Below are 27,350 nucleotides of genomic sequence, written 5' to 3' on the forward strand. Positions count from 1 at the left end.
GGTAGGTAACTGCAGCATTTTTAGTAGCTCATGTAAATATTTTCCTTTTGAACTAATATTAAAAACCAGTGTAATAAATACATGGTTATCAAATCATAATTCACAAGGTGAAAAATGCTGTACCAGTATATTACCTTAAAACTGAAACTATTCAGCTGTATCGTATAGAAGATTTGTCAGAAACAGACATCATAACATTTTGATAAATGAATGGTATTGTGTTGATTTTGTAAATGTTAACTTTATTTCTAGAGATAAAAGAATAAGCAATATAAAGCTGATAAACAAAACAAAAAATGTGAAAAACGAAAAAATTTCGATTGACAGGTTAGTCGGAATTCTCAACACAGCAGTTATAGGACATCAACAGTATAATTGAACAAGATATTATGTCTACAGAATACAAGATATTATGTCTGTCTACAGAATTAAAGAGAAAGTATTAGCACAAAAAAATGAAGCAGCTTAAGCAACTTACATTGACAGAAATGTTTAATAAGGTAAACAAATAAATAAGTTTTTTTTGGTAAATTTGTTACCCTTTAGATCATAAATACTTCATTATTGCATAAATCACGAGTTAATTATCTTTAATTTTATAATTTTTACATGCCATCTTACTAGATTTAAACTGATAATCTAATATCCGGAAAAATCCCAAATCCAGAATTGCTGAAGTCCTGCCGAGTCCGCATTTCGGACTTTGTACTGTAATAAAATTAGTAGAAGTCATTGATTTTGTACTGTAATCTATCCGTAGGAAAACCAAAATTGAGTTGCTCATAAAATTTAATAGTCTTGTATGTCAGTTACTTTGTAATTGCATTTTTCATTTGGAAAATAATTTTTGTTCAGTTCCCTCAATAGATACTGCGCATATTTATTATAATGACGATAAAAGTTAGGAGATTTTTAAGGGTTAGGGAGTTAAAATTAATGTTTGATTGTAGCATTCATTGTTTAAATGCATATTGTTTAATAATATTTTCTTTTTAGATATACAAAACCTCAAACATTTGCTGATTGTGTTGGAGATGAATTACCTTTTGGTTGGGAAGAATGTTTTGACAATCAGATTGGAGTGTACTATATAGATCACATTAATCGTAAGTTTATTAAAATTTTGTTTTCATTTAGACTTGTTATTTTAATTCTGTTTACTTATGATATACAAAATAATACTTAATTCTGATGTATAATTTTTTAATGGAAACCGAAAAGATGAATCATCTAAGTACACTGTACGTATTGTTGTGAGCTGTGGAGTGGTGGATGTCTTTTCAAGTAATCCCTGTAAACGAGTAGAAAGAAATTGACAGTTTATTTTAATTGATAATAATATGCTGTAAAATAAACTCAAGCAGATACTATGAAAATCCTACTTAACACACATTAGAAAACTTTTAAATTACCAGTATCAGTTGCAGGATAAATTCTAAAATGCAATTGCACAAACTGTTTTTAAAATTGCAGTTTTTCAGTGCTGATTAACTAATAACAGAGTTGGCAACTCTCTCGATTTTTGACCGCTTTCCCGCCAACCTGATTTACAATATATTTCTCCCGACTTATTCTTATAATTTCTCACGATTTTTAATGAACTTGGCTTAATACTTCATTATATGAACAAAGAAACAAAAAAAAAAAAAAAAAAAAAAGTGATTTTTGGACATCTGAAAGCAATTGAATTTTCTGTAGATTGTATCTAAGACAAAACCTTGCGAATCAGATAAGAATTTCTGCTTTGTGAGTGAGAGCATACGTATACAGAAACGTCATTCTTCAGTTCTCCATCCGAGGTTCGAATCCCGCAAATGGGCTGGCTGCATATGTGTTTTCGTGGTTTTCCCCATGTGTAATGTGTATACGAGCCAGTTTCCCTTAGAAAGTCCTCCACAAAGGCATCCCTCCCTTAAGGCAGATAGCCCTCGAGTGCTTTGCCGTAATCTAATAAACCAAACCAAACCAAACTCCAGTTCTCCAATGGGCATCGAGCTCCACTGTGTGCCATCTGGCATATATTAGCCAATGAGCACAATGCAAGCTCAAGGCTGTTATTTGAATGTTCTTTAGTTATTTCGTTCATCTTGTCCTGAGTTGTGTGAGTACACATGCCTTCGGGAAATAGTTTTAGAAATTATCATCTTTTGTTATGTCTGCGAGAAAGGTGAAATACTCGTGTACGTTTCAAAAATCGTACACAGTTGACTTTCCTTCCATTATTTCCTCAAGGAAATATAATAAACTTGCAATGTGTACCGTCTGCTGCTGCGATTTTTCGATTTCGCATGGTGGAAGGGCAGATATTCTCAAACATGTATGTACACAAAAACACAATGACTAGAGTTGTTTTGAAAAAAATGAAAAATTAAATTTTTCTCGGAAACAAAGGACCAAAAAGTTATTAATGCAGAATGTCTGCATTTTTACTGAAGCACAAACCTGCCACTGAATGCATCGGATCACGCTGCAGCTTTATTTAGAAAAATGTTTCCCGATAGTGAAATCGCTAAGAAATACTCAAGTGCAAGGACCAAAACAGGTGCAATTGTTAAAGAAATGGGTTTGAAAAACAAATCTTCAGTTATTGATTGCATTAAAACAGTTCCGTTCTGCCTCTCTACAGATGGAAGCAATAATACCGATTCAAAACTATATCCAAAAGAAATTGCAGTCTCTCTGGATAGTTGCTTAGCACTTGGTGCCGATAATGCATCAGTAATGGTAGGCTTGAAGACTGGTGTTGCAGGCATCTTAAGAAAGGAAAATTCAGATTTGCAGATTATGGGGTTCACCTGTCATCTCTTAAATTTAGCAGCAAAGGGGCAGGTTCATACCAATAAATGTGGATGAACACACTGTTGATATTTATTATTATCTTGAAAGGAGTTCTAAAAGGAAGGAAAAATTGAAACAGTTCCAACAGCCGCATAATACTAAAATAAGAAAAATTTTGAAGCGTGTGTACACACTAGCTGTCTTTAAATAAATGCTTATCTAGAATCCTCGATCAATGAAACCCACTTCTTGCATTTTTTAAAGGAAAAGTAAATTCTTCGAGAGTTAAGATAAAAGGCTCTATTGAAAGTTATAAAATACCTAAAGTAAATGGAAATGTAGTTACTACTTCCATTGTTAAAAATAGGTTTGAGAAAAATAATTTCAGCACCATTCAGCAATTCAACTGGCAGTTCTCAAAATAATACTGCAAGATATAAGTGTAAAGCTGATACAATTTTCTCTCAAAATATTAAAAAAAAAAAAAAAAAAAAAAAAACTGGTCAACACACGAAACATTTTTCAATTACTCTAAGTTTATCTTGTGAAGAATGAATCTTTATGTTTTCTTCTTCGGACCTTAACAAAGCTTTTTGCTTTTTTTTTTTACAATTCATTTTGCCATCATTCGATGTTCTTAACACAGTTCTACAAAGGAGAATTCCAAAAATTTATGTTTTGCAATCAATGATTTATGATCTGTTTAAAGTTTTTTTTCAATCAAAGTTTGTAAAACCAGTCTGTGGTTTGTCTTGTAATTCTATATATGATGTGATTTGTGGTGAAATAGATAATCAGAAGAAAGATGAAGATTTGGTTATAGAAGCTGCAACTACAAAAGTACTGGAGGAACTTTCAGAAGACAAAAATTAGTTTTATCTTCATGTTAGAAGTTACTTCTGTCAAGTATGCGATTACATACTACATAAATTTCCAGTCAACGATGAAGTGATTTTGCATGCTAAAGTTGCTGATGTTTCTGCTCTAGCAAATGCATCTTTTTCTGATATAAGGTACTTTTTGAACAGATTTTCTGTGTTACTTCATTTAGTCATGAAAGATGATGATATTGATGTTGGCACTGATAAATATTGCAGTCGCAATTTGCAGTTTACAATTAGAAAACTTTGATGAAGTTATAAAGATCAGCTAGGATTGACACCCAGTGGAGTTTAATTGGAAAACTGAAAGGTGTTGATGGAATTTTAAAATATAGTGAACTGTCTAGAATTATGTTGGCCATCTCGACAGTTCCCCATAGTAATGCAGAGTGTGAGAGGATTTTCAGTGTTGTTGCGAAAACGAGGACTAAATTTAGATCTAATATTAGTGATGACACATTAGAAAAACTTTTATTAGCGAAAGCAGGCCTACGTTGATTTGCTATGAACAATATGAACAGTTGCTACGAACAAAATTATGAAGTTTCTTTCTTAACGAAAGCAAAATCTGCCACTGTTCATAACATTTGTACGAAAACTGATTAAACTTTTTTTTCTTTTTTTCTTTTTTTCTTAAACGATGCAAGTAATAAAAATGTTTTTCATGTGTAAGGTATTTTTGTGTTGCTTGCATTTAAGAATTAGTTAATTCATTATTAAAAACTATATTTTTATCATTTAAAAATCTTTTTAACATTGCAAAAAATCTCCTGATTTTTGAGTGTCATAGGTTGGCAAGTATGTAATAACTGAACCTGGCTCTTTGTGCTGTATCTATATGTATTAAACAGGCTTCTGAAAGCTTGGGAGAAAATCTTTGATAGAGCTTTAAAAAATGCATTTTCCTGAAATGTCCAGAAGATGTTTGACAAGAAATCGCGAGATGTCGCCAAGGCTGGTCTTGAATATCTCTGTATCTTACATTCTAGTTAAGTTAGTTTCACAGTTTGAATGTTGTTGGATCCAAAATTTTTAGATCTACAGTACTTTGCTAGAAATAAACCTTAATAAGCAAAATATGTTACAACAGATAAAGCTTTACCCTAAATGCAAAAATTAATTAAAAAATACATAGTATTACAACAAGACAAAAGACAATATAAACTAATGGATTTAAATATTTACTCAGATTTACATGTGATTTTCATATATTGCATAACAACAGAGGTCATATTTTGCAAGTTGTCAAATACTATGGTCATTGTGCATTTGGCTGGAGTTTTTTTGTAATGTTTTCATTTAACTCTTGGCTGTAACATATATTTATTATTTGATCCAAATTAAATTTTCTGTGATTTAAAAAAAAACAAAACAAAAAAAAAAAAAAAAAAACATTAGAGTACAGTACAAAGTCCTAAATTTGGACTCGTGACCTCAGTGCTTTTGGATTTGGGATTTTTCCATCTGTTAGATCATCAGTTTAAATCTAGTAAGAGGACATGTAGATATTATAATTATCAAAATATGAAAGAGTGGTTTATGAAATAATGAAGCATTTATAACTTTAAGGGAATCAAAATTTACAAGAAAAGGTGAATATTTGATTGCTTTATTAAAACGTTTTTTCAAATGTAATTGTTTTCTAAGTTAATTGATTTTCTGTGCCAATACTTTCTCTTTGAATCTATAGATGGGCATAATTTCTTGTCCTGTTACAAAGTTCCATTGTTTAAGGGCTGTAATTGCTGTGTTGAGAATTCCCTGTCAATTATCAATTGAAATTTTTTCATTCTGAATAACCTTTCTCGCTTTCTTCACTGTCGGTAGCGGTATTATGTGGATTTAGAACTGTACTACAGATTTTTGCCTTCCAATAATTCATTTGATGATAGAGCAATGAAAAACTTTTATATCATCTTCATTTATTACCCTGTCACCATATTTCTTCACAAAGTCCATTAATTAGAAAATTTTATATTTTAAATGTCTGAAAACTTTCAAATTCCTTGCTATCATCATAAACCAAAGCTAGCATTTGCTATACATTTCTAGCATTGTATCGTGAGATTGTCGACTAAAGACATGTTGTTTTGCTTAATTTCATCATGCTTATGAAGTTCAGTATTAAGTATATTAGTCTTATACCTATATTTTCCCTACATGTTTAAGATTTATCTGAGTCCTAAATACATAAATTCCCAGATATACTTTCTCCAAGGCTTATCCCAGGCTAGTGCCTGATAATTTGTGGCCGGTGGAGTCTTTGCGGTTCCTATCTTCTGCAACCAAGTACCTCTGTCCAGTAACTAACTTTCAGCAATTTTGCATCTCACCCAGCTAGTAATAACATTCACAGAATGTTCAAAGCAAGTGTTTCACAAAAGTGTTGGGAACATTTATACGACACATTTTAATTCACTTCTATGTCGCAGTGTTAAAATGAAACAATAACATGTCTAAAACCAGTGATAATGACACTGTCATGTAATGTGTCAGGAACATTTTATAAAGATCCATAGAGCATTCTACTGAATGTTTCAAATCACATTTATAAACACTGGTTATCATTAATCAAGGAAAAATCACAAAAATGAGTAAAAAAGTTGCATGTAGAATTTAATGAAACTGACCCATAGTATATAACACGTAGTAAGGTATAAAATAACACAGAAAGAAATAACCAGGCAATTATGGTGTTGTAGAAATTAACATATGTATAAAATGAACAAATCAGATGTGTCAGTTTGGTATAGGAAAATTACCTTCAATCTGGAGTTTGATCCCTCCTAATACAGTACATACAGCAAAGTGTGATGCTGTCAATTATATAGTCTATTAGTTCCATAGGAATTGAGAGCCCATTGCTCTTGCAAAGCAGCTGGAAGCATGACAAAGGTCTAAACAGGAAGATTGAGAGCAACTGTACGTCTTCCTAAAGCATCCTAAACATGCTCAATAGGATTCAGGTTGGGTGATCTAGCTAGCCTCTGCATGCACTGAATTGTTGCTGAAGATAATCATACACGATGCAAGGCCTGTGTGATCTAGCATTATCGTCCTATAGCAGAAAATCATCTATTGCCCTGGCATAAAGGTGCATATAAGCATTAAGGATGTCATCTGTATAGGCGATGTCACTGATCTGCGTGGAAAGAAATGGAGGTTTGAGGGTCCATCCAAAGAGATACCACCCCCAAGTATAGACACTGCCTCCTCTGTATGCATCCTTTCCATAAATGTTTGATGGATGATAACATCCTTTCCAAATCAAATAATGCCTACTGTCGCTTTGGGCCCTAAACCTGGGCTTGTCAATTAAGTGACCACTGAACAGCTGTCGCCTCAAGCATTCTATTCTATGATGTGACGTGAGTGGCATGCAAATGGCTGGTCGCCATTCGCACAGACCTCTTTCGTGAAGCCTTCTATGCACAGTTGATATTGACGCCAACCTACAGCAAGCGAGGATCTGAGCTGAGTCGAAGATGCGGTTTTGTTTCTTCATGCACACAAGAACAGGCATTGGTCAACAGCGCTCATTGTATGTGGTTAGAAATTGTTGCCATTGTCTCAGAACCACAGGACATCTCACAATTAGCCATCTGGTTATTTCTGTCTGACTTTGTCCTGCCACTAGTCTTCTAATAGCTCACCACTGCAGTTCTTCAGGTGAATGGTGCCTGGAGGTCATTGCTAAGAATTGGTTATCCCAGATTTCTTATCTCAGTATTGCAATAAAATTTACAGGCTTTCTCTCGAACATGTAATCTTATGCTCCTTGCAGGCAATGCATTTCTCACCACTAATTTGCATAGTGCAGTTGTGCTCAGCTGCTCTTAATTGACAACATATTCATATTTTGTATGGGTTGGCTTATTTTGGGTAAGTTATTGCTGTTTTTCCTTAATTTTTGAAAGCCAGTCTGTTACTGTTCTTTGGATGATAGCATGTCCAGTACCAGTATTTTGTTCACTTCTGTGTAATGTGTAAAAATATCTATACAACTTTCTCCCAGAAGGCATTAGATCATATATCTCTATGTTATAGTTCTATAAGATATAAAAGCATGTCAGATGATATTGCTAGTGAAGCTCATACAATGTATAAAGAATGTTACACGAAAAACCTTTGTACAATGTTCTAAAATATAGCTACATGTTACAGTTCTGTAACGTACAATAGTACGTTAAATGCTGGTATAACATACAAAGAATGTGCTATAAAGATGTATCGAAACTGTGACATAAAACAGTATATCATCATGAATTTTTTTTGTATTTATATACAATTTTCATAAATATTGCTCAAGAACATTTTCTAATATCAATGCAAATTCTTTAATGAATTATATAGTAAATAGCAGGTACTTTGGGAAAAACATCTGAAATATTTAATCTTGTTTTAAATAGCATTTTATTGTAGCAAATTAAAATGTTTGTTTTTAATATTCTTTAATGTAATGAAGAAAGGAAACTGGAAACACATTTTCTCCTTTTTTTTCTTGTACATGGAGAAAGGGGATGATTAGCATAATTAAATAATTTTTCTATATACCTTGAGTATTGCAAAGTATAGTTCTATTTTCAGGAGCTTTTATTTCATGGTCAGTAAAATATTTGTTTACTGTGTATTATGTTTTACTACTTCATTCTTTCTTTCCTTTCAAAGGAAGGAGCTTTTTTTAAACAAAGAAACATTATATAGAACGTGGTACTTTGGTATTATTGTAATTACTGATTATTTTTTTGAAGAAAAAGGAATGGTAATTTCAAATGGAGAAAGTTATTTAATGTCGTACATGGTATTAGGTACGTATTGTGAGTTTAGTTCGATATTTATTCCGGACAACAGTTTATAAAACTACTTACAAATGGTATCTCCCACATGTAGTTATTTCAGTCTACCACAGTCTTACTGGCCAATTCTAACTCTTCCAAGCAAAATTTAACACTCGTTAATTCTTTACTCCATCAGTATATAAATGTGACTGCTGTAGTAATGACAGACGACTATTCTCAAACCAGTTACTTCTTTGAAAGCTGACGTGTTCATTACACTTTTTCATGTTGCATTTCCAAAAAGGTTGTTTCCCAAAATACATAATCATCAAATGCATATCTGAATATTTCTGCCTTTGTGGCAAAATATTATATTCCTGCAAAAAGTCTCGGAACTTTCTTCGTTTGCAGGCAAATCCTAAAAGCCCATATTTCAAAATTCACCTGAAGCCGAAAAATATTGCAGTGTGCCTTTAGAGCTTCTGATACTCCAAAACAACATGTACAGAAATAGCGATGTTGCTTCTTCAGACTCGATCAATATGGTTACCTGAAGAATTGTCATGCACATGGTTGCCACAGTTTGGCAACTTCTGAAAATTTGCCAACTTCTACTGTGGTGGTTGTGATAATACCAAAGTACCAAGAAAGTAGCATTCCATAAAATGCAGTAATGAAATATACTTTCAAAGGTAATAAAAAGGAATTATATTTTGAAATATTTGAAGTATAAGTGAAATTAATGATCCCCCCTCTCCACGTGCATTTTCTTAAAATTACTTATATGGGAAATTTTAGCTCTCCTTTTCCTAGATTTATTACTCTTTGACAGCATTGGGATGTGTTATAAGGTATTTCTCCCACTTTCCTAGCGTGCATTCATGGTGTAGTGGTTTTGCATGCTGGGCCGGTATTCCAGAAGTCCATGGTTCGATTCCCGCCGAAGGCAGTTGCTAATTTTTCATCTCTCTGGCTTTTCCAATTAACCTAATGTCACTGCAGTGACGCCCAAACTAAAAGGGTGTTGGATGATGATTCTACTCACCCAGGATTTGGTGATTGGGTCCTCTAAAAATCCCAGTTGCCCTTTAAAAGAAGGAGTATGTAAGGCATTTCTCCCGCCTTCCTAGCTTGCCTTCGTGGTGTAGTGGCCAGCACACTGAGCCAGTATTTCAGAGGTCTGTGGTTCGATTCCCAGCAAAGGCGGTTGCTAATTTTTCATCTCTCATCAAAAAATACCTAATGTCCTCAGTGTAATGAAATAAAACATTGTATCTTCAGTTTCTTTTTCTCATTATATAACAAAACATAAAAATACCTTTTATTGTTGCATCTGAACGCTGTTTAAAACAATACTAATATTTCAAATGCTCAGTAAAAGATTTTTTTACATATTTAATAAATATGCTAAACAATTTGAACTTGCATTAAAATAGTATCTTCGCAAGAAATATTCACAAAATTCATACAGAAATATATGAAAAATGTACACACATTTTGAGGAAAATATACAGTTCCTTAGGGTTTGGCTTACACACACCTTTTTAAAATAAATTCCCTATGTTATTGCACAAAACTACTATCAATTATCAGCATTTAATTTGCTGTTTTAGGTTACAGAACTGTAACCATGGACCTTATAAGAGATAGACTAACCCAGTGGGCGGGGCGCGCGTCACCGACATGTTGGCAAGAAAGAGTAGGGACTATCTGGTTTACTTTAACACTGAAACCTATGGCTTTTGTATCACATAACTCTTTTTAATTATTAAATGTGATACATTGTGTAGTGATCAGATTATAAAAGCCACAGTTTTTTCCAAATAGGATTTAATATACATCATTAAAGCACTTTTTACTGCATTTCGCCCATTTTTTTTACGCGTAACTCTTGTACAAACATCTTTACTTTGGTAAAACGGTAAAAACTCTAAGCACAAAATTTATGAACTTAATTTTGCGTAAAAATAAAGTAAAATTAAATAAGATTGATAGTACGCGATGCTTTGAAATAAATAAGGTAAAATTAAACAAGATCTGATATTTTTTTTTTTAATTTAATGAACATTTTCAGGCAGTGATTTTCCAAACTATAATAACAATACAAAACAATCATATTTATTTGATTATATGATCAAATTATTAACATTAAAGTGGATTAGTTATTTTAATAATTCATAAAATTTGGAGCATAAAATTTGAGCGTAATAAAGGAAAAAATAAAATCTAGAAGAATTCAGATTCTATATTACGCCCAAAAGGAACCTTTTTTTTAAAATTTTGTGTGGTACCTATATTTATTGAATATCATGTTCTCTGCCCGTAAACACATACATTTGAAAACAGCATATCTTTAGAATTTCCGCACTGGAGATAAAACTGTTATTTTCCGTACAGTGCTCGCTCTGAACTCATTAGGTTTGCTAATCAAAAATTCGTTAAAGTTTTACAAAATATGAAATAGATTAAAACAAATTCGAAATTCGGCCATCCAGATGCCCAAGTTTGGGTGGAGGATTACGTTATTCGAAATTTGATGGCTCTAGATACTGTCGTTTTTGTCACAGTGCGAGAAACATACATGTATTCATGCAGATTCTTCATCATTTAATTTCTTTAAATATAATACAGGGCGATAATATTTGGTAACAACAATTTACAAGGAGACACGGACATTTATAGTAAAACAGCGCAAAATGCCGCTTCGAAACTAATAGCCTTCCGCCCCTTTAGGCTAATAAATTAAATTAACAGTAAATAAAAAAAATCTTATGCAGAACTAAAAATAAATTAAAATAATCACTATAAAATACAAGCAAAATTAATTATTACGGTTAAATATAATTTTAATATTAGAATTAAATGTATAAACATTTTTAAGGAGTCACATGTGTTTATCACTAGGATGTATTATGAAATATAATTGAAATAAAATTCCTTTATAGAAATTGTGCTATAATACTCATCTATAATTTTAAAAAAGCAGCACAATTTAGAATTTTAAACAAAACTTTCAAAAATTCGTTTTTAAATATTTTAGTATTTTTTTACTTATTTACACCAATAAAAAGCATAAAAATTGCAAGAGAAAATTGCTTGTTTGAAATTTTCTATTAGTTCAGATTTAAAATATTATTTTCTAAAAGAAGTAGTTACAAATTTCCTTACAGCATAGGAAAAGCTAAAAAAATATCTAGTCCTGAAAGCATGCAACGGCTTTATAATTATTTGGAATGTTCATTATGCTTGATAAATATGCTAAATTTTTAAAAATCAATCTCAATTTCAAAAATAAAAATATGGAGAAATTCTAATTTGTGAAATGAAGCGCTACAACCAGCTTTTTCTTGACAATTATACACGCTGCAATAGGCAACCAATGTAAAATTTCTGCAAGTCGTCCCTACTCCTCGGGATGTGATCGAGGTGACAGCTGGCAACGCCTCAGATGAAGGAGAAAACCCGTTTGGGTTAGTCTATTTCTTATAAGGTCCATGACTGTAACATGATGATGTAACTCAAAATGTTCTCCTTGAACATATTTGTTTTAAATGGTGGTATGATGCTTTGTAACACTGATACATTTTCAGGAATATTTCATTTAAACTGTATTGGGTAATAGATATAATTATATTGCAATTGTGAAAACCACTTTGTTTTAAATTTATATTTCAGTTATGTAGTATTACTGTAGATTTATGAATATTAACATTTTCATAGGTAAATGACTTTACACTTTAATTAATATATGTATGTTCTATTGTATTTCATTAGTGTGCGTAAGGTTTTTCAGAAGCAGTTAGGCTTAAAAAATATGCTGTGGATGTAAGAAAATTTGCAGTGCTGCTACATTTAATATTCAGTTAAATACAACAAATATATTTCCTAACAATGTGTATACTTCGTACTATTTTTTTTTAACTTTCTACAACCTTTTAGAAAATTGTTTATTTGTAAATATATGGCATAAAAAATGTGCATACTTACTTCATGTTGAAGTATATATAGTTTTCTTAAAACCTTTTCTGTTAAAAAATACAAGTTATAAAATAAATTTTTAAAAAGGCATCCATTTCTTGCATTAGAACTATCTAAAGATAATACAAGAAACAAGCCCTTTAAAACTGTGCTAGATGGCAGTTTCACATAAGATATGAAATTTAAACTATAGAATTAAATGAATTAAATTCATAGGTTATAGTAAAAAGCTTCGGGGCAGTTTAGCTGTGAAATTCTCTTAAATTGGCTGGCTGCATGGACGTTTTTGTGTTTTCTGCATGTGTAACAAGTGAGTCGGTTTACCTTAGAAAGTCCTGCATGAAGACATCCCTTCCCTTAAGCAAATAGCCCTCAAGGCTTTGCCATAATCACATAAACAAAAAGTTCTGTAATTACTTTTTATTTTTGTTATTCAGCCACTGGCAGCAGTTAGCTGGCTGAAAGGTACAGTTGCTTCTAGCATGCAGATTTATTGACCAAAAGTAAATAACAAAATTAATAAAACAGAATATGACTGTATATGGTTACATGATTAACATGTTTCCAGTAAAATTTTAAGAAAGACACTAGATTTGGCTTTGCTCTTGCAACTCTCGATATTGAAATTGATATTGCTGACACATAATGAGAAGTATTTTTAAGATTTTGATTAGTTATTATACATGTTTACAACTCGTGCTTCATCCTTAAAAGCAATTGCCCACGCATATATGCACTGTCAAAATCATAATTTTCTTGCAAATGTTACAATTCTTTCTTTAACTAAATATATCTTATAAAACTTGGAAGAAGAACAGAGTTAATTAAAAATTTGTGGGTCAGCTTAGCTTACAAACTGGAGGTTGTCCATACATGATACAGATTGTATTTTAATATTATTGTTAGTCAGATTGAACAAATAATAATCCAACTGTAATCAAGCAGACAGTAGGATTTTATACTGGTATTTTGACTGATATTGTATTACATATTATTATTGTATTACTAGATAAACCTGTGGTTTGTCCTGTGTTATGCGAATATAAAATTCTTAAGTAGATCCAAAAATACACAAGGAACTTAAAATGGTTTTCTAGTACAAAATGTTGAGTTTAAAAAAAAAAAAAAAGGTTTTGTTTTTTAACCCTTTGAGGTGTGGTATATAAAATAATTTAAATTGTGGTAAAATTTTGCATGAACTATAATTTATGGACCCTAAGGACACAAAATTGAGACTTAAAAAAATCTGAAGTGAAATTCTGAATTTTGAAAGCCAGTATATATTTTATACCAGTGTCCTCTCTAAGCCTTTTTTTTTTCCAGGTCACTGCCAATTGCTAATTTTTGTTTTTTAAATTGCGTACTTTTGATGTGCGCCTGTAGAGATGGATGCTTGAATATAGTTATGTAAGTCTGAAGACAAAAACATTTAAAGTTTCGGTAGAAATTTAAAAATTAAAGAATATAATTTATGTTTTATGCAGTTTGATGATGCATCCCAGCTGAGCATACTTATGTAAAATATGGGTAAAAAGCTTTTGAACTTGATTTAAATTCAATATTATTATTTTATGAAAAAATTTAGCAAATATAACACTGCATGCGTAAATCGTATCATGCAAGTATAATTATTACAAGCAGATGCAACTCAGCCGAAAAATAATAATAATAAAAAAAATGAAACATTACGACTCAGCTGAGAAAGTCCGAAACATTTTTGAAGTTATATTTTATGCTTTAGGTAATATGTAAAAAAAATAATGTTTCATGCTACGATACCAAGAATCGCTCCCTTTCATGCAAACACACTTTAGATTATCGAGGACCGTAAGTGTCCCTTTTTTATTTTTTGTAAATATAAAATGTAATACATCTTTTTGTTCAGGAAGAAACCCTGTTAAACATTATTATATGATTTTAGCTTGCATCTAAAACGGGCCTTAGAAATATTTTCCCTCCTTGCACCAACTGTGAAAATTTATTTTGGAAACAACCTATTTGTATCCTAACCCAGAGGGCAAATTTCTTTTGCGTTTTCGTCTTTCATTTGAAATTAACAAAGAATTAAAAAGAATTTCCCTAAAGAATAAAAGCATGCTTTCAAATCAGCAGTTTTTATGATTACGCTAAGAGATGGACCTTAAGTACATTTCCATTTTAGGTGAGCTTTCCCTGTGTGATCTTATCACACCACACAAAGGGAAGAAGGCGTGACCTCCTGAATGACAAATTAGTTGTCAATCACCTCTTCATTTTCGTTGCATTCTAGGGTTTTGGAAAACACGAAGCAATGCGTGTCTTTTGGAGGCTAACGAGCCTCATTTAGCCCCTGCAATTGTGTAAAGTTTTGACCCCAGAAAGTAAATTTTATATTGATGAGTCCTTTCTCTTGGGAAAGGTGAAGTGCTGAAATAAAAATTTTAGCTAGAGACGAATGAAACTTGAGTGGAGTAAACAAAGAATAAAAAGAAACTAGTATACTTGTATTCAGTCCTAGCGCACGGTCAGTAAACTCCCCATCGTTTCATGAACATAATATTGAATCCTAAACAACTCATACAAAATTATTACATAATAAACTGTTATAATATAAAAAAATTCTGTCATGCCACAGAGTTGAAAAGGAGTAGACTGGTGCTGTTGGTGCCCTCAGTGTGGGCACCAGTATATAGTATATACCAGTTTTAAAATCGTATAAATAATCTGTTAATTATCACTTCTGACTGAAATTAAGTAAATATATGATCCAGCGTGTGTGCGTCATATATTTGCAGAATTTGAATTTTTTCTTCCCTTCCAATAGAATTTATCAATCTTCATATACCGGTGCCCTTCAAAGGGTTAAATTTCAATTTAAAATATTAAAAACCTCAGGATGACTTTTAAACAACCAGAAGCCCACATATTATGTATTATGAATTTCATATATAAAATCAGTTTCCAATTTTAGTTAATTAGTATTCAAAATTAAATAGTTTAAGAATTTTTAAAAATTCAGTCTGCTTTCTTGAAAAAAATTAAGTGAATTAGTAAATCATAATGAAACTTTGTAAAAGAAATTAAAAAAAAAAATTAAGGTTACTTACATTTTTAGCCGTAGAATAATAATAAAAAAAAAATAAATGAACATTTTTGCTATTAAAATGCTGCAAATTTTATTAAATTTTGTCAGTAATTAAAATGTTTCCCACCTTCCTTTTTCAATCTACTAAAATAAAAATAAAGTGTAAATGTATTAATTATGCTATTGATAACTGATTAGCTGAAAGACAACCTCTGTAGTTGAAACAACAAATTAATTAAAACTTCTATAATTTGACCTTTATTTGATACGTATTGTATTTGCACATAAAATTATTCAGTGTAAGTTTTAAAGCAAAAATCTGTAGTTCATTTATATAAATTTATGCAAAATTCAATGAAATGAAGCATTTCAAATAAAACCAGTAATAAACTGAGGTTTAATTTTGTACATTAATCTCACATTTGCTAAAGCTTACACCTTATCTGACACTTTATTATAAAAGTAAACATTGACTTCAAAACAAAATTAAACAGTTATTGTTATTTACTTGTCAAAATTTATATCAATGGTATAGAATTTTAGGATTAAAATAAGTATTTTATATGCTTCAGAACAACTCTTAAATATTCTAAAGTGTACCTAACAGGAAGCCATAAATGCATTTTTTTTTTCTGAAGTCAACTCTACCAAATTTTCAACGATTCAAAGTGCATTCAATCTGCTCTTTCCTCTAAACATGCATTGCACAATATTTACCATCAAGTATAAAAAAAAAAAAAAAAGGTTAGAGGAATCTTTTTATCATATTGATGATCATCACATCAGCACGCATGGGCATTACTTTCCTAATCTTTGACCACATATCAATAACAATCTGATAACTAGAAGGAATAATTTGGTAGCTTATGATGAAAAATTTGCATTCACTTGGATTCATACTGGGCACTTTGTATATAGGCTTGGCTTATGAAGTATAGGTTTCCATATATAAGTACAGTATTCGTTAATATCAATAATAACAATTATAATCACTTTGATTCCAAATCACTGGTGCCATCACTATTGTTTAGCTAAAAAGCTTATTTTTAACAAACTTGTTCTACATGTATTTTGAATAATAAACATAACAAGTAAGTAACAAGAGTTTGTAAAAAAGGTTAAAAACATTTCTCCTAGTAATTTACTCATGGTTTCTTTTGATGTAAAATCATTATTCACCAATGTCCCAGTGGAGGGTGCATTAAGATGTCTAGAAACCAGACTTCGCGAATTTCATTTCTCTTGCATCGAAATTGAGGAGCTAATTTCTCTCACTCAACTCTGTTTGAAACAAACACATTTTGTTTTCCAAAATAAATATTACAAGCAAACTGAGGGATTAGCCATGGGAAGCCCCCTCAGTCCCATCCTGGCTGATATCTACATGCATTATTATGAATCAAAATTGTTTGAAACTTTAAACTTCCCGGCATGGTTCCGCTACGTAGACGATATTTTTACCCTGTTTGAAGGTAATAAAGATGATTTAAATAAAGTTCTTTCAACAATGAATTCTATTGATCCTGCTATTCAGTTCACTTTTGAACTTGAGACTTGCAATTCTCTTCCGTTTCTCGACATTCTGGTCACACGTAACACATCCAACTTCAGTACTACAGTTTACCGTAAACCTTCATCAGTTTGCCTTCCACCACACTTTAAATCATGTCATCCGACTAAACAAAAGTTGGCTTCATTTTATTCCTATGTTTTCCGTGCTCTTCAAGTTTGCTCCTCCAAACTAGCCCTTGATGAAGAACTAAATTATTTAAAAGCAATAGCTATTGACAGGGGCTTTTCACCCAACATTATTAATCAAGCAGTTAAAAAATTCTCATCTGAACACACTAAAAGCCACACTCTTATTTTAGGAGATTATAAAAATTCTGTTGTCATTTCCTTCTTTTCATCAATTAGCTATAAAGTTGCACATATTTTGCAGAAATTTAACTTTCGGGTTGTTTATTCTCCCATCAATAAAATTCCAACTTCTATACTCAAGGACCCCATTCCGGATATGAATTCCTGGGGTATTTATAGGATTCCTTGCCAGTGTGGTTTAATTTACATTGGCCAAACTAAGAGAGCCTTAAAATTTCGCGTCAAAGAACATGAGGCATATGTTAGAAAAAAGGAAACACAGAAGTCTTCTGTTGCTCAACATTGCTGGTCCGAAAATCACACTTTCAATTTTTCTGCTGCCAAAATTATTCAAAAAACATCTTCCATTGGAGAACTGGATTTTCTAGAGTCATTTCACATTCATAAAAATCTTTCTGTTCTAGTTAACGATCCTAATTCCAATCCAAATTTGCCTTCGGCTTTTAGAGAAATTATGTTTTAGTTCTGGTTTCGCCAACAGATGGCGCCACTTGCTTATTCTTGTTCAGGCTTTCTTATCTTATCTAATCATTATTTCCTATCTTGTTCATTTGCGGTTTTGCAGCTGAAGATGATGGTTCGGTAAAACCATCGAAACTAGTCCTGTGAAAATTTTGTAGGTATAACGCTGATTTTTGTTGTTTGACTTCTGAATCAGTACCCTTTTGTTTCTCCTTTCAAGAAATTCTTCCAGCTGTAATTTACATAGGCTTAATTTCAAATTCATGTTATGCATGTGAGAGAATTACTTTCTGAGTAATTTGTATTCATAAAGTTTCATAAAACATAAATACAGAATTAACAAAATGGTGTACAGAAGCAGTTCTCAAACCTTCCATTTCACAGAGCCCTTTTTAGAATCATTTCATTTTGCAGTCTCCTATCCTATCCTATGTGTGATAAGTTAATGATATTTAAGAATTTTATTACTGCACTGGTAGGTTAGGAATTGTTCAAAGCACATGATTGCTATCACGCTATTGCATGGGTAGGAAAAAGGTAGGATACTAAGAGAATATAAAAAGTAAGGAGATATTTAAACAGTTTTGCAATGTGCATGAATTGAAATTACATTAAAAAATTTTTAATTTTATCATAATATCTTGATTTATTCTCAATGTGATATCAAAAGTTACACATACATAAAGATGCATTCCAAGTTCAATAATGCGTACCAGCTGATGCTACAACTGATATTTTATGTTATTCTTTGAGAACATCATTAAATCTTTACAATGAAAGCAATTTCTGCAGATAAATCATTACATGCACTTCAATTCAAACACAGATTTGCTCATTTTGCAAATACCTAGAATTTAATTTTATTATTTTGCAAATAGGTCTAAATTAGCCATGCCAGGAAGTGGAAATAAATATTTAAATCCTAGTCATTACTGTCAGTGAGCAGAGCAGGTGTCAGACATGTTGCTCCCTTATGCAATCTCTATTGTGAGTCCTAAATTGTGCTGTTTGGTGCCTCCCTAAATTCGTGTTACCTACAAAATTCTGCTGCCTAATGCATAGTCTACATTAAAAAAATTTTGCCATCCCTATTTTCTACTGACCAGCACGTCTTTAACCACTTGCACTACGACTAATCTTCATAGTTGCGGTGCCGTGTGCTACAATATAACAAGTGGTAAAGTGTCTCATTTACGTCGCTCCGCGTCTGCGAGTGCAATCCAGAGCTGTAACTCAAGAGATAAACAATCTCATTGTTAGGTGATATGTGCACCACATTATTTTCATTTTTGCGATAAATGCCTATTGATGTTTATGTCGCTCGTGGTTTGAGACAAAAGCATCTTGACATGCGTGGCACGTCTTTTTAGCGCAAGTGGTTAATGTATGTTGTTTGTGATATTTTGCATTATTCAGAATTCTATTCTGAAAAAAATACCTGTTATTTGGTGTTAAGTAAAGGGTACTTAAGTGTTCTCACAGCCATGTTAGTAGAAGTTGTCAAACTTTCAGAATATGCCAAACTGACAACCATGTGCATATCCATTCTTTAAGCATCTGTGCTTAAAAACCATCCTTCAGTCAAGCAACATTACCATTTTCACTTGCGTTCTTTTCTGCTAAAGTTAATTTTAAAATATGGTCTTGTGCAATTTGCTGGCAATGGAAGAAATTTTGGGAAACTTTCTGCCATAATTTTCCCCCAAAATCTTTAAAGGGAAAGATGAGGAGACATGTATGGTAGATATCTGGTATTGTCGCAGTATGCGTTAGATGAGTCTGCAATTCTCTGGTGTTTTTAAAAGCCAAAACAGAGCCACTGTGTGCTTGAGGAGAAGAATAGTGCACAACAATTGGTGAAAAATTTGGAGGCATATAAGTATTTTATTTTTTTATGTAATTTTTTTCACTTAATTCTTATTTAGCTAAATTTACCGTACTTTCATTAATATGTAAAATAACTATAATGATGCTGAGACCATTTTCTTCTTTTTTGAAGTATGTCTTCAGGTTGGTTACTGGATTGCTTTTCCTTATTTTCAAAAATTATTAATATAGCATAAATTTCGTATTTTATTTGTTAATAAATTTGTATGTGTATCTATCTGTTAAAAATGTGGATGCATTTGAAATGTGCAAGTTTAGTCAATGCATATTATATTCTTCATCTAGAATCAAATCAAATTGAAGATCCTCGACAGCAATGGAGACAGCTACAAGAAGCTATGCTAAAAGATTATCTTCTTACAGCTCAAGAAGATTTAGCTGTAAGTAATTCTAAGCATAAGTAAATTTTTATATCTTAATCCTACATTCGCCTTGTTAATTACAAGACGTAAATTTTTAGAAATTAAATATGGCATTAGAATTATGTTTTGCATGTATTTAAAATTTATTTTTGCATATCAAAAGTATTTTGTTGATAGAAAAAACATTTTTTTCTGTTTAACATTTGTTTTGGTATTTCAGGCAAAAAAGGAAATTTTTGATATTAAACAACAGAGACTTTCTCTTGCTCAAGATGAATATCATCATTTGACTGCAGCTCTTCAGGGTTTGAGCTCATGTCCTTCTAATATTAGCCTCTGTTCATCTGGATCTGCTGCTTCTTCTGCAAGCAGTTGTGCAACTAAATTTGACCCAGATCTTTTAAAAGCTGATGTAGCTTTGGCAAAAGACAGAGTAGCAAGACTTAAGAGAGAGCTAGAGCAAATACGCACTGAAATGTATTATAAAGAACAAGGGCTAGAAGCTTTATCACAGTAAGTTATTTTTTTAAGTCTTTAGAGTAAAATAAATAAATGTGAAGTAATTTAGGTTAAAAATAAACTGCCAAATAAGGATTATTGGTGAACTTAAACAACCAGAATCAGTATAATGTTTGTAAAATTTTGCAGGTCTAGTTTCGATGGTTCAAATACAGAACCAACTTCTTCAGCTGCCTAAGTGCAAATGTGTGAGATAGACTGGTGATAAGATAAGAATGACTGGAAAGAAGTCAAGCTATTGGTGCCATCTGTTGATGAAACAAGAAAACTAAAATGTAATTTCTGGAAAGGCTGAGGGTTAAGATGAATTGGAATTAAGGTTGTTAACTAGAATAGAAAGATTTATGCCTCTAGAAAATCGTAATTCATTAATGAAGATGTTTTTTGAATAATTCTTGCTTTAGAAAAATGGAATGTGTGATTTTCTGACCAACAGTGCTGGGGCAACAGTGGATTTCTGTACTTTCTTTTTCTTAACATATGCCTCATTTTCTTTAATGCATAATTTTAAGGCTGTCTTATAGTTTAACCCATGTATATTAAACCGCACTGACAAGGAATCCTGTAAATACCCCAGGAATTCATATCCGTAATGGGATCCTTAAGTATGGAATTGATGAACTAGATTTGCTAGAGGCATTTCACATTCAAAAAAATCTTTGTGTTCTACTTAATGTCCCTAGTTCCAATCCACCTTTACCATCAGCCTTTAAGAAAATCGCTTATTTTTCTTGTTTTATCAATAAATGGCTCCAGTAGCTTGACTTTCTTTCAGTCATTGTTATCACCATATTCTATTTCGCTCATTTGCACTTGGCAGCTGATGTAGCTGTGGAAAAAAGGATTTTGTTTAGGAACTTCACAGTAGCTATTAGGAACCGATTCGTATGTGTTGGTTCAAATTTTTCTGCTTGCTGATTGAATATGTGAAAAAGCATTAATATATGATTGGATATCCCATTCCTGGGATTTACAGACTTGAAGTATTGTTGAAAAACAGGTTTTTTTTTTTTTTGTTTAATTAAAGATAAGGATTTTGGAAAACGTAACGAGACTTCAAAATAAAAGGGAAAATTTATTTCATGATTGTCTCAGTTTGAAGCCAGCATAACTAAATGAAAAATTAATTTCCTTGATAAACTTACTTTGCGTAGGAGAATCTATACCTTGAGGAATTCATCGTATGAGCTATATATTTCTAATATTGTTAGACAGAATTAAAAATTATATCTTTTTTGATGCAAATTCTGTGTTTTGTAATAATTTGCAAAAAAATACAGTGATCTGAAGGGAAAAAAAAAGCTTATGAGATAGCTTTCAGGCAAGTATATGTATGGTATGTATTGAAGGAAAAAATCAGAGGAATGTGACGGTTGTTTGGTAATATCTTAGGAAAACTTGTCTTGTAAATTTCAGGTGTAGATTCTATATACATGGATTGACAGAAAGATTTGATTGCCTCCATTTTGCTTTGCTGATATTATGCATTTTTAGGCCATACATTCATATGTCTGAATTGTAGTTAGACACTCATGGTCTTAGTATTTCACCATAATGCATGGAAGGACCTGGTATGTTTTGCCATGGGCAGTGAGAAAGGCATTGTTTGGAAAGTTTGATTGAATTTTGTTCTGTATTCGGAAAGAGCAGTAATGAAACATTTTAAATGCTATGACATGCATTTATTTGGCAGTAAACCTCTCTTACAACATATGTATGTGGCAGTAACTCTGTTGGTGGTAACTGAGTTCAGTGGAGCCTTTTTAAGTAATAACAGCATGAATTATTAACAAAGCACATTCTATGGTTATTGATGTCAAATAACAAAAAGTCACTATTTTACTAATTCACTTATGAATACCATCCATGCAGTGTGTTGCTGCTGTGGCATTATCTGTTGTGAAATTGATTGGACAGTACTAGTATACCCTCCATAAAGTACAAGCTTATCACCACATGATATCTTGGGTTTTCCAGTACTGAAGAGATAACTCTGCTGAAAGAGGTTTTCTTAATATGATAGAGTAAAAATTATGTAGAACATTAGGCTTCTGATTGTGAATAAAATTTTGGTCAGCGGTGGTTACATTGAAATTGCTCACAATTATTTTTCTTTTTGTTGAATGAGAAAACTTTCTGAACATTTTTTAAATCAATATTAAGTATAACACTAGTCTTCACACATTTGTCTTCTGATTGTGAATAAAAGAACCAGTATTACAAATTTTCAATTGGCACTTCCACATTTTTGATTTATAATGACTTAGCTGAGTGCAAAAATATGAAAGTACATTTTCATGCAAGTATATCAAAAAGCTGTATGTAATGCAAGTTTAATAGTAGAAGCTGAAAGAAATCAGTGTCTTGGTTACTATTTGAGTATCAAAATATGCCCAATAATAGTTGCGTTTCACTACTGAATAGTCTAAAATTGTGTCTGTTCGTAAAATTAAACTACATCCCACTTGAACCTCATATGTTTAAAAATACCAGCTTATAACATTTTTACTTCAGGTTTTTATTTTTATAACATAGACTTTACATTTAACAACTCTTAAAAAAAAAAAAAAAAAAAAAAACTTATGTAAAATGAAGCTCCTCGCAGATGATTGGCTGCCAGTCACTTATATGACTCACTATTATTAAGTAGAAAAGAACATAGCTATAGCATGTGATGAGGAGGGAATTGAGCAATGTAAATGGTATTAGTGTGACTAGTTTCAAGTAGTTGCATTCTATTGTACGGGTTTTGGTCAGTGGTGGTTACATTGAAATTGTTCACAATTACTTTTCCTTTTGTTGAATGAAAAAACTTAACACTGAACATTTTTAAAATCAATATTAAGTATAACACTAGGCTTCACAGCTGAGTGCAAAAATATGAGAGTACATTTTCATGCAAGTATATCAAAAACTGTATGTAATGCAAGTTTAATAGTAGAAGCTGAAAAAAATCAGTGTCTTGGTTACTATTTGAGTATCAAAATATGCCCAATAGTAGTTGCGTTTCACTACTGAATAGTCTAAAATTGTGTTTGTTCATAAAGTTAAACTACATCCCACTTGAAGCTCATATGTTTAAAAATAACAGCTTATAACATTTTTACTTTCATTGTGCAATGCTTCAGATTACATCAGTTATTTGACGAGCTGTTTCTGTTAAGGAGCATTACTTCTAGTGGTTGTGTTTCTGAAATTGTATTGTACAGGGTGGTTATAATTAAAGTTCTGCTGTTATAATTAAAGTTATATAGGAAAACTACTGGACTAGATGTTATCAAATTTGGTAATCCTGTAAAGGAGGTCATGGGAATTTATTTGCCAAACTCAACACCAAGGGGGGCTGTATACAATATTGTTAGACAGACTAAGGGTCGGAATCTAACTTAACTTTTTGTTACATGAGTTTAACATGTTTTATACGCTTAAAAGACATTGACCTAAACGAAATTATGATTTACAGGCGATAAAAGTCGAGTGTGCCATTAGTGTAATGGAGAACTTCGTTCGTGAAAAACCACAGATTAACGATTAGAAGTACAGATCTCTAATTTGTCATTTTTGAAGCCTGAATTTGTCCTAAGACATGAAGATATCGGTTTAAAACGTTTTCAGTCATTTCTAAATGACTTAGTTGGTTTACGGCATGAAGGAGCAAATGATTTATGCAAATCAGTAGTTTTCCTTTTATGACCATTTCAAAGTGGATCTTCAATTATAACCACCCTGTACTTTGCTATCATGATGACGTTGTGTTAAACGTAATCTTGGTTGGAAAACTATTATGTGATTTATTTGCTTGTTGCAAAAGAAAAACTTGTGTCTTAAAATTATAAATGAAAAAATTTTTAGCATAATTAATCGTAAAATGGTATCTAAATAATGACATAATGCCAAATAAACTGAATTCTTAGTTAGTGTCATGCATGCTGTTTCAGCTTACACCATACTGGATACCTGTGTAAATCAGAGCTTCCAGCTATTTAAATTGATACCTGAATGTCAGATTGTAGAGGTCTTTGACTTTCCTGGATTGCAGCTCTTAATTTTCACTGTAGCTGCAGAATTTCTAGATGCATAATCAGTATTTGTATAAAGGAAAAATAAATCAGTATTTGTATAAAGGAAAAATAAGGCTAAACTGATAAACATGTCAAGTGGTGATGCTTTGTGTATACAGTAATTCTGTATTAATTCAGTGTATATTGTTGATGTAATATAGGTGTCTTCAACCTTTCATGCCCAAGAGCCACATCAATAAATTCACAAAGATTCGTGGGCCACATGTCTGTCAGGGAGGTTGGTTTTGCAAGATGACTATTGATTCTAGTCAAAGAGAGTGTTACAGATGTGTATATATATATAGATATACATACAAAAAGTAGAAAGGAGTAAATTAAAAATTGATTTAACTGTCCTTTTCCTTTCAATCTTATTTATACGTACATGTACATTAATTCCAAAAAGTCAAATGGAAATCAAATTAAAATGTTTAGTAACTTTTTTTAACTATGAAAAAAAGAATAAAGATGATTGTACAGAACGATGTTACAAAATGTTTGCAACTTTTTTAACTATGAAAAAAAGCATAGCATAAAGATGATTGTACAGAATGATAATACAAAATGCATTTACAATAAATAAAAGAACAAAAAAAACTTGCATAACTGGAAGGAGATGGTAGTTACTTTAGTTTTAGTGTGAAATTTGACATTGTTTTTCTTGATTGAAGCTTCAGTATCCAGTTTAATCTGTATTGTTGCAATTTGTAAAGTTTCCTCCAAATGGCTGTCTGTCAGCTATGCTCTTGTTTTTGATTTTAGGATTTTCGTTTTACTAAAATGCTGCTCACATATATAGGTACTGCCAAAGATAGAAGACATGAAGAGTGCATGTTTACAAATTGCTGGATAAAAATTAATGTAGAATTTTCAAGAAACTTGTATTTTACTGCAGTCACACTGTAAATCTATAAATTCTAATTGAAGTTCAGGTGGAACACATTCAACGTTTACTGAAAATGGCAAGAACATTCTGATAAAAATCTCATTTTTGTGAAAATCTGAAAATCTGTTTTTGAATTCCTCTTTCAAATGTGAAGTGCGTACATAATTATTTGAATTTCATGCTGTAGACATGACCTTCACACACACCATCAATTTTGGAAAGTGAGTGGAATTCTTATTTAGCAACTGACTTTCCACTTGATTAATTTTGTTTCGAAAGCTTTCACAAAGTAATAAAAATTATGAACAAGTAGATCTTTTCCCATTAAGTGGTAGTTCAAATCATTGAGATGACCTTTAATATCGGCAAGAAATGCAAAGTATCTCAACTATTTCTCATCGCTGAACTCGTGGATAGATTTCCCTTTAGATTCCATGAATTGTTGAACTTCGCTCATCAAAGAAAACAGGTGCTGAAGAATCTTTCCTCGACTCAACCAACGTACTTCTGCGTAATATACAATATCACCATATTAAGCTTCCAAATCACTCAGGAACTGTTGAAATTACCTGTGATTAAGTCCTTTAGACCGAATGAAATTAACTACTTTTACAACAACATTCATCACATGTTCAAAGTTTGTGGACTTCTTGCACAAATTTTCTTGGTGGATGATGCAGTGGAAAGTCATCATAGTATTATTTTTACTTGCCTTCACATCAGGATGGAATAATGTTGTTACTCTTATTTTCTCTCCAGTCATAGATTTAGCACCACCTGTGGTTATAGCAGATATATTACAGAAGTCTAACTCGCATTTATCCAAAGTTTGTGTCAGACTTGTGTACAAATCTGTTCCTCGTGTTATACCTTTAAGTGCAACGACACTGGCTAATTCCTGTGCAATTGTCTCTATCAATGCCACATATAAAAATGGCTATTTGGGCAGTATCTGTTGCATCTGTTGATTCATCCATTGCTACAGAATAAAACTCAGATTGTTTGCCTTTGGATTTTAATTTACTGAATATATCTGTTGTGACATCCTTTATGCGCCTAGCTATTGTCACACCAGGCAAGCTGGTATTCGATATGACTTGAGCCTGTGATGGACAAAGCACATCAACTGCACTCTGAAGACATTCTTTTGAAAATTCTCCATAAGCAAAGGGTTTTCCAGGCTTAGCAATTTTTTCTGCTATCATGTAACTAACACAAACACTATTTTCAGATTCTTTATTCACTATGGTGAAGAAAGTCTGCTGAAAATTTAGTTTTGATTTTAATTCACTCACCTTATCGCTTCGAAAATGACCTTCCAATGCAGAATGTTTCTCACTGTGCTTAGTATCATAATGTTGTATTCCTTCACCACAGCTACACTATCACTGCAAATAAGGCAAACTGCCTAAAATTCCTCATTTTCAGAAAATTTTATCTCAAATAATATCAGGCATGCCAATAAAATGCTTTAAATATCAAAAATAAGAGAAAAAATTCTTTTTACAATTAAAAGCTGACAAGGCAATTTTTCTTGAAATCAAAATTTCTTAAAACTTCATTTCTTCAAATTCAAATGTGGGGCCACTAAAATGCCTTCAGCCATGGGTTGAAGACCCCTAATGTAATAGAACCCGTGATACTGTTATGAAAGTAGAGTCTATGGCCATTGCTATCTTTTAAGATATCTGCCATGGAATATTTCAACAATATTTTGATTAAAGCATTTTATTTTAATGGCATCAATTAACTATAAATGACAGTATATTGCTGATAACCCTGGATTGTTTATGCACCATAGCCCTGGATTTGT

General features: G+C 31.9%; 1 protein-coding gene across 2 annotated transcripts in view; it reads left to right on the forward strand.

The window, feature by feature from the left end:
- kibra (WW and C2 domain containing protein kibra) overlaps positions 1-27,350 on the forward strand; it is a 186,296-nt gene that overhangs the window by 30,847 nt on the left and 128,099 nt on the right. For both annotated transcript variants that reach the window (XM_035361929.2, XM_085808659.1), the window contains exons 2-4: positions 997-1,106; positions 19,995-20,089; positions 20,292-20,584. In XM_035361929.2, coding sequence (XP_035217820.1) covers positions 997-1,106; positions 19,995-20,089; positions 20,292-20,584 — 498 coding nt within the window. The remainder of the gene's footprint in view (positions 1-996; positions 1,107-19,994; positions 20,090-20,291; positions 20,585-27,350) is intronic.

This window comes from Stegodyphus dumicola, chromosome X1 (genome assembly GCF_044657685.1).
Source record: "Stegodyphus dumicola isolate Sdum_Otavi_A_Nest chromosome X1, ASM4465768v1".
Lineage (NCBI taxonomy): Eukaryota > Metazoa > Arthropoda > Arachnida > Araneae > Eresidae > Stegodyphus > Stegodyphus dumicola.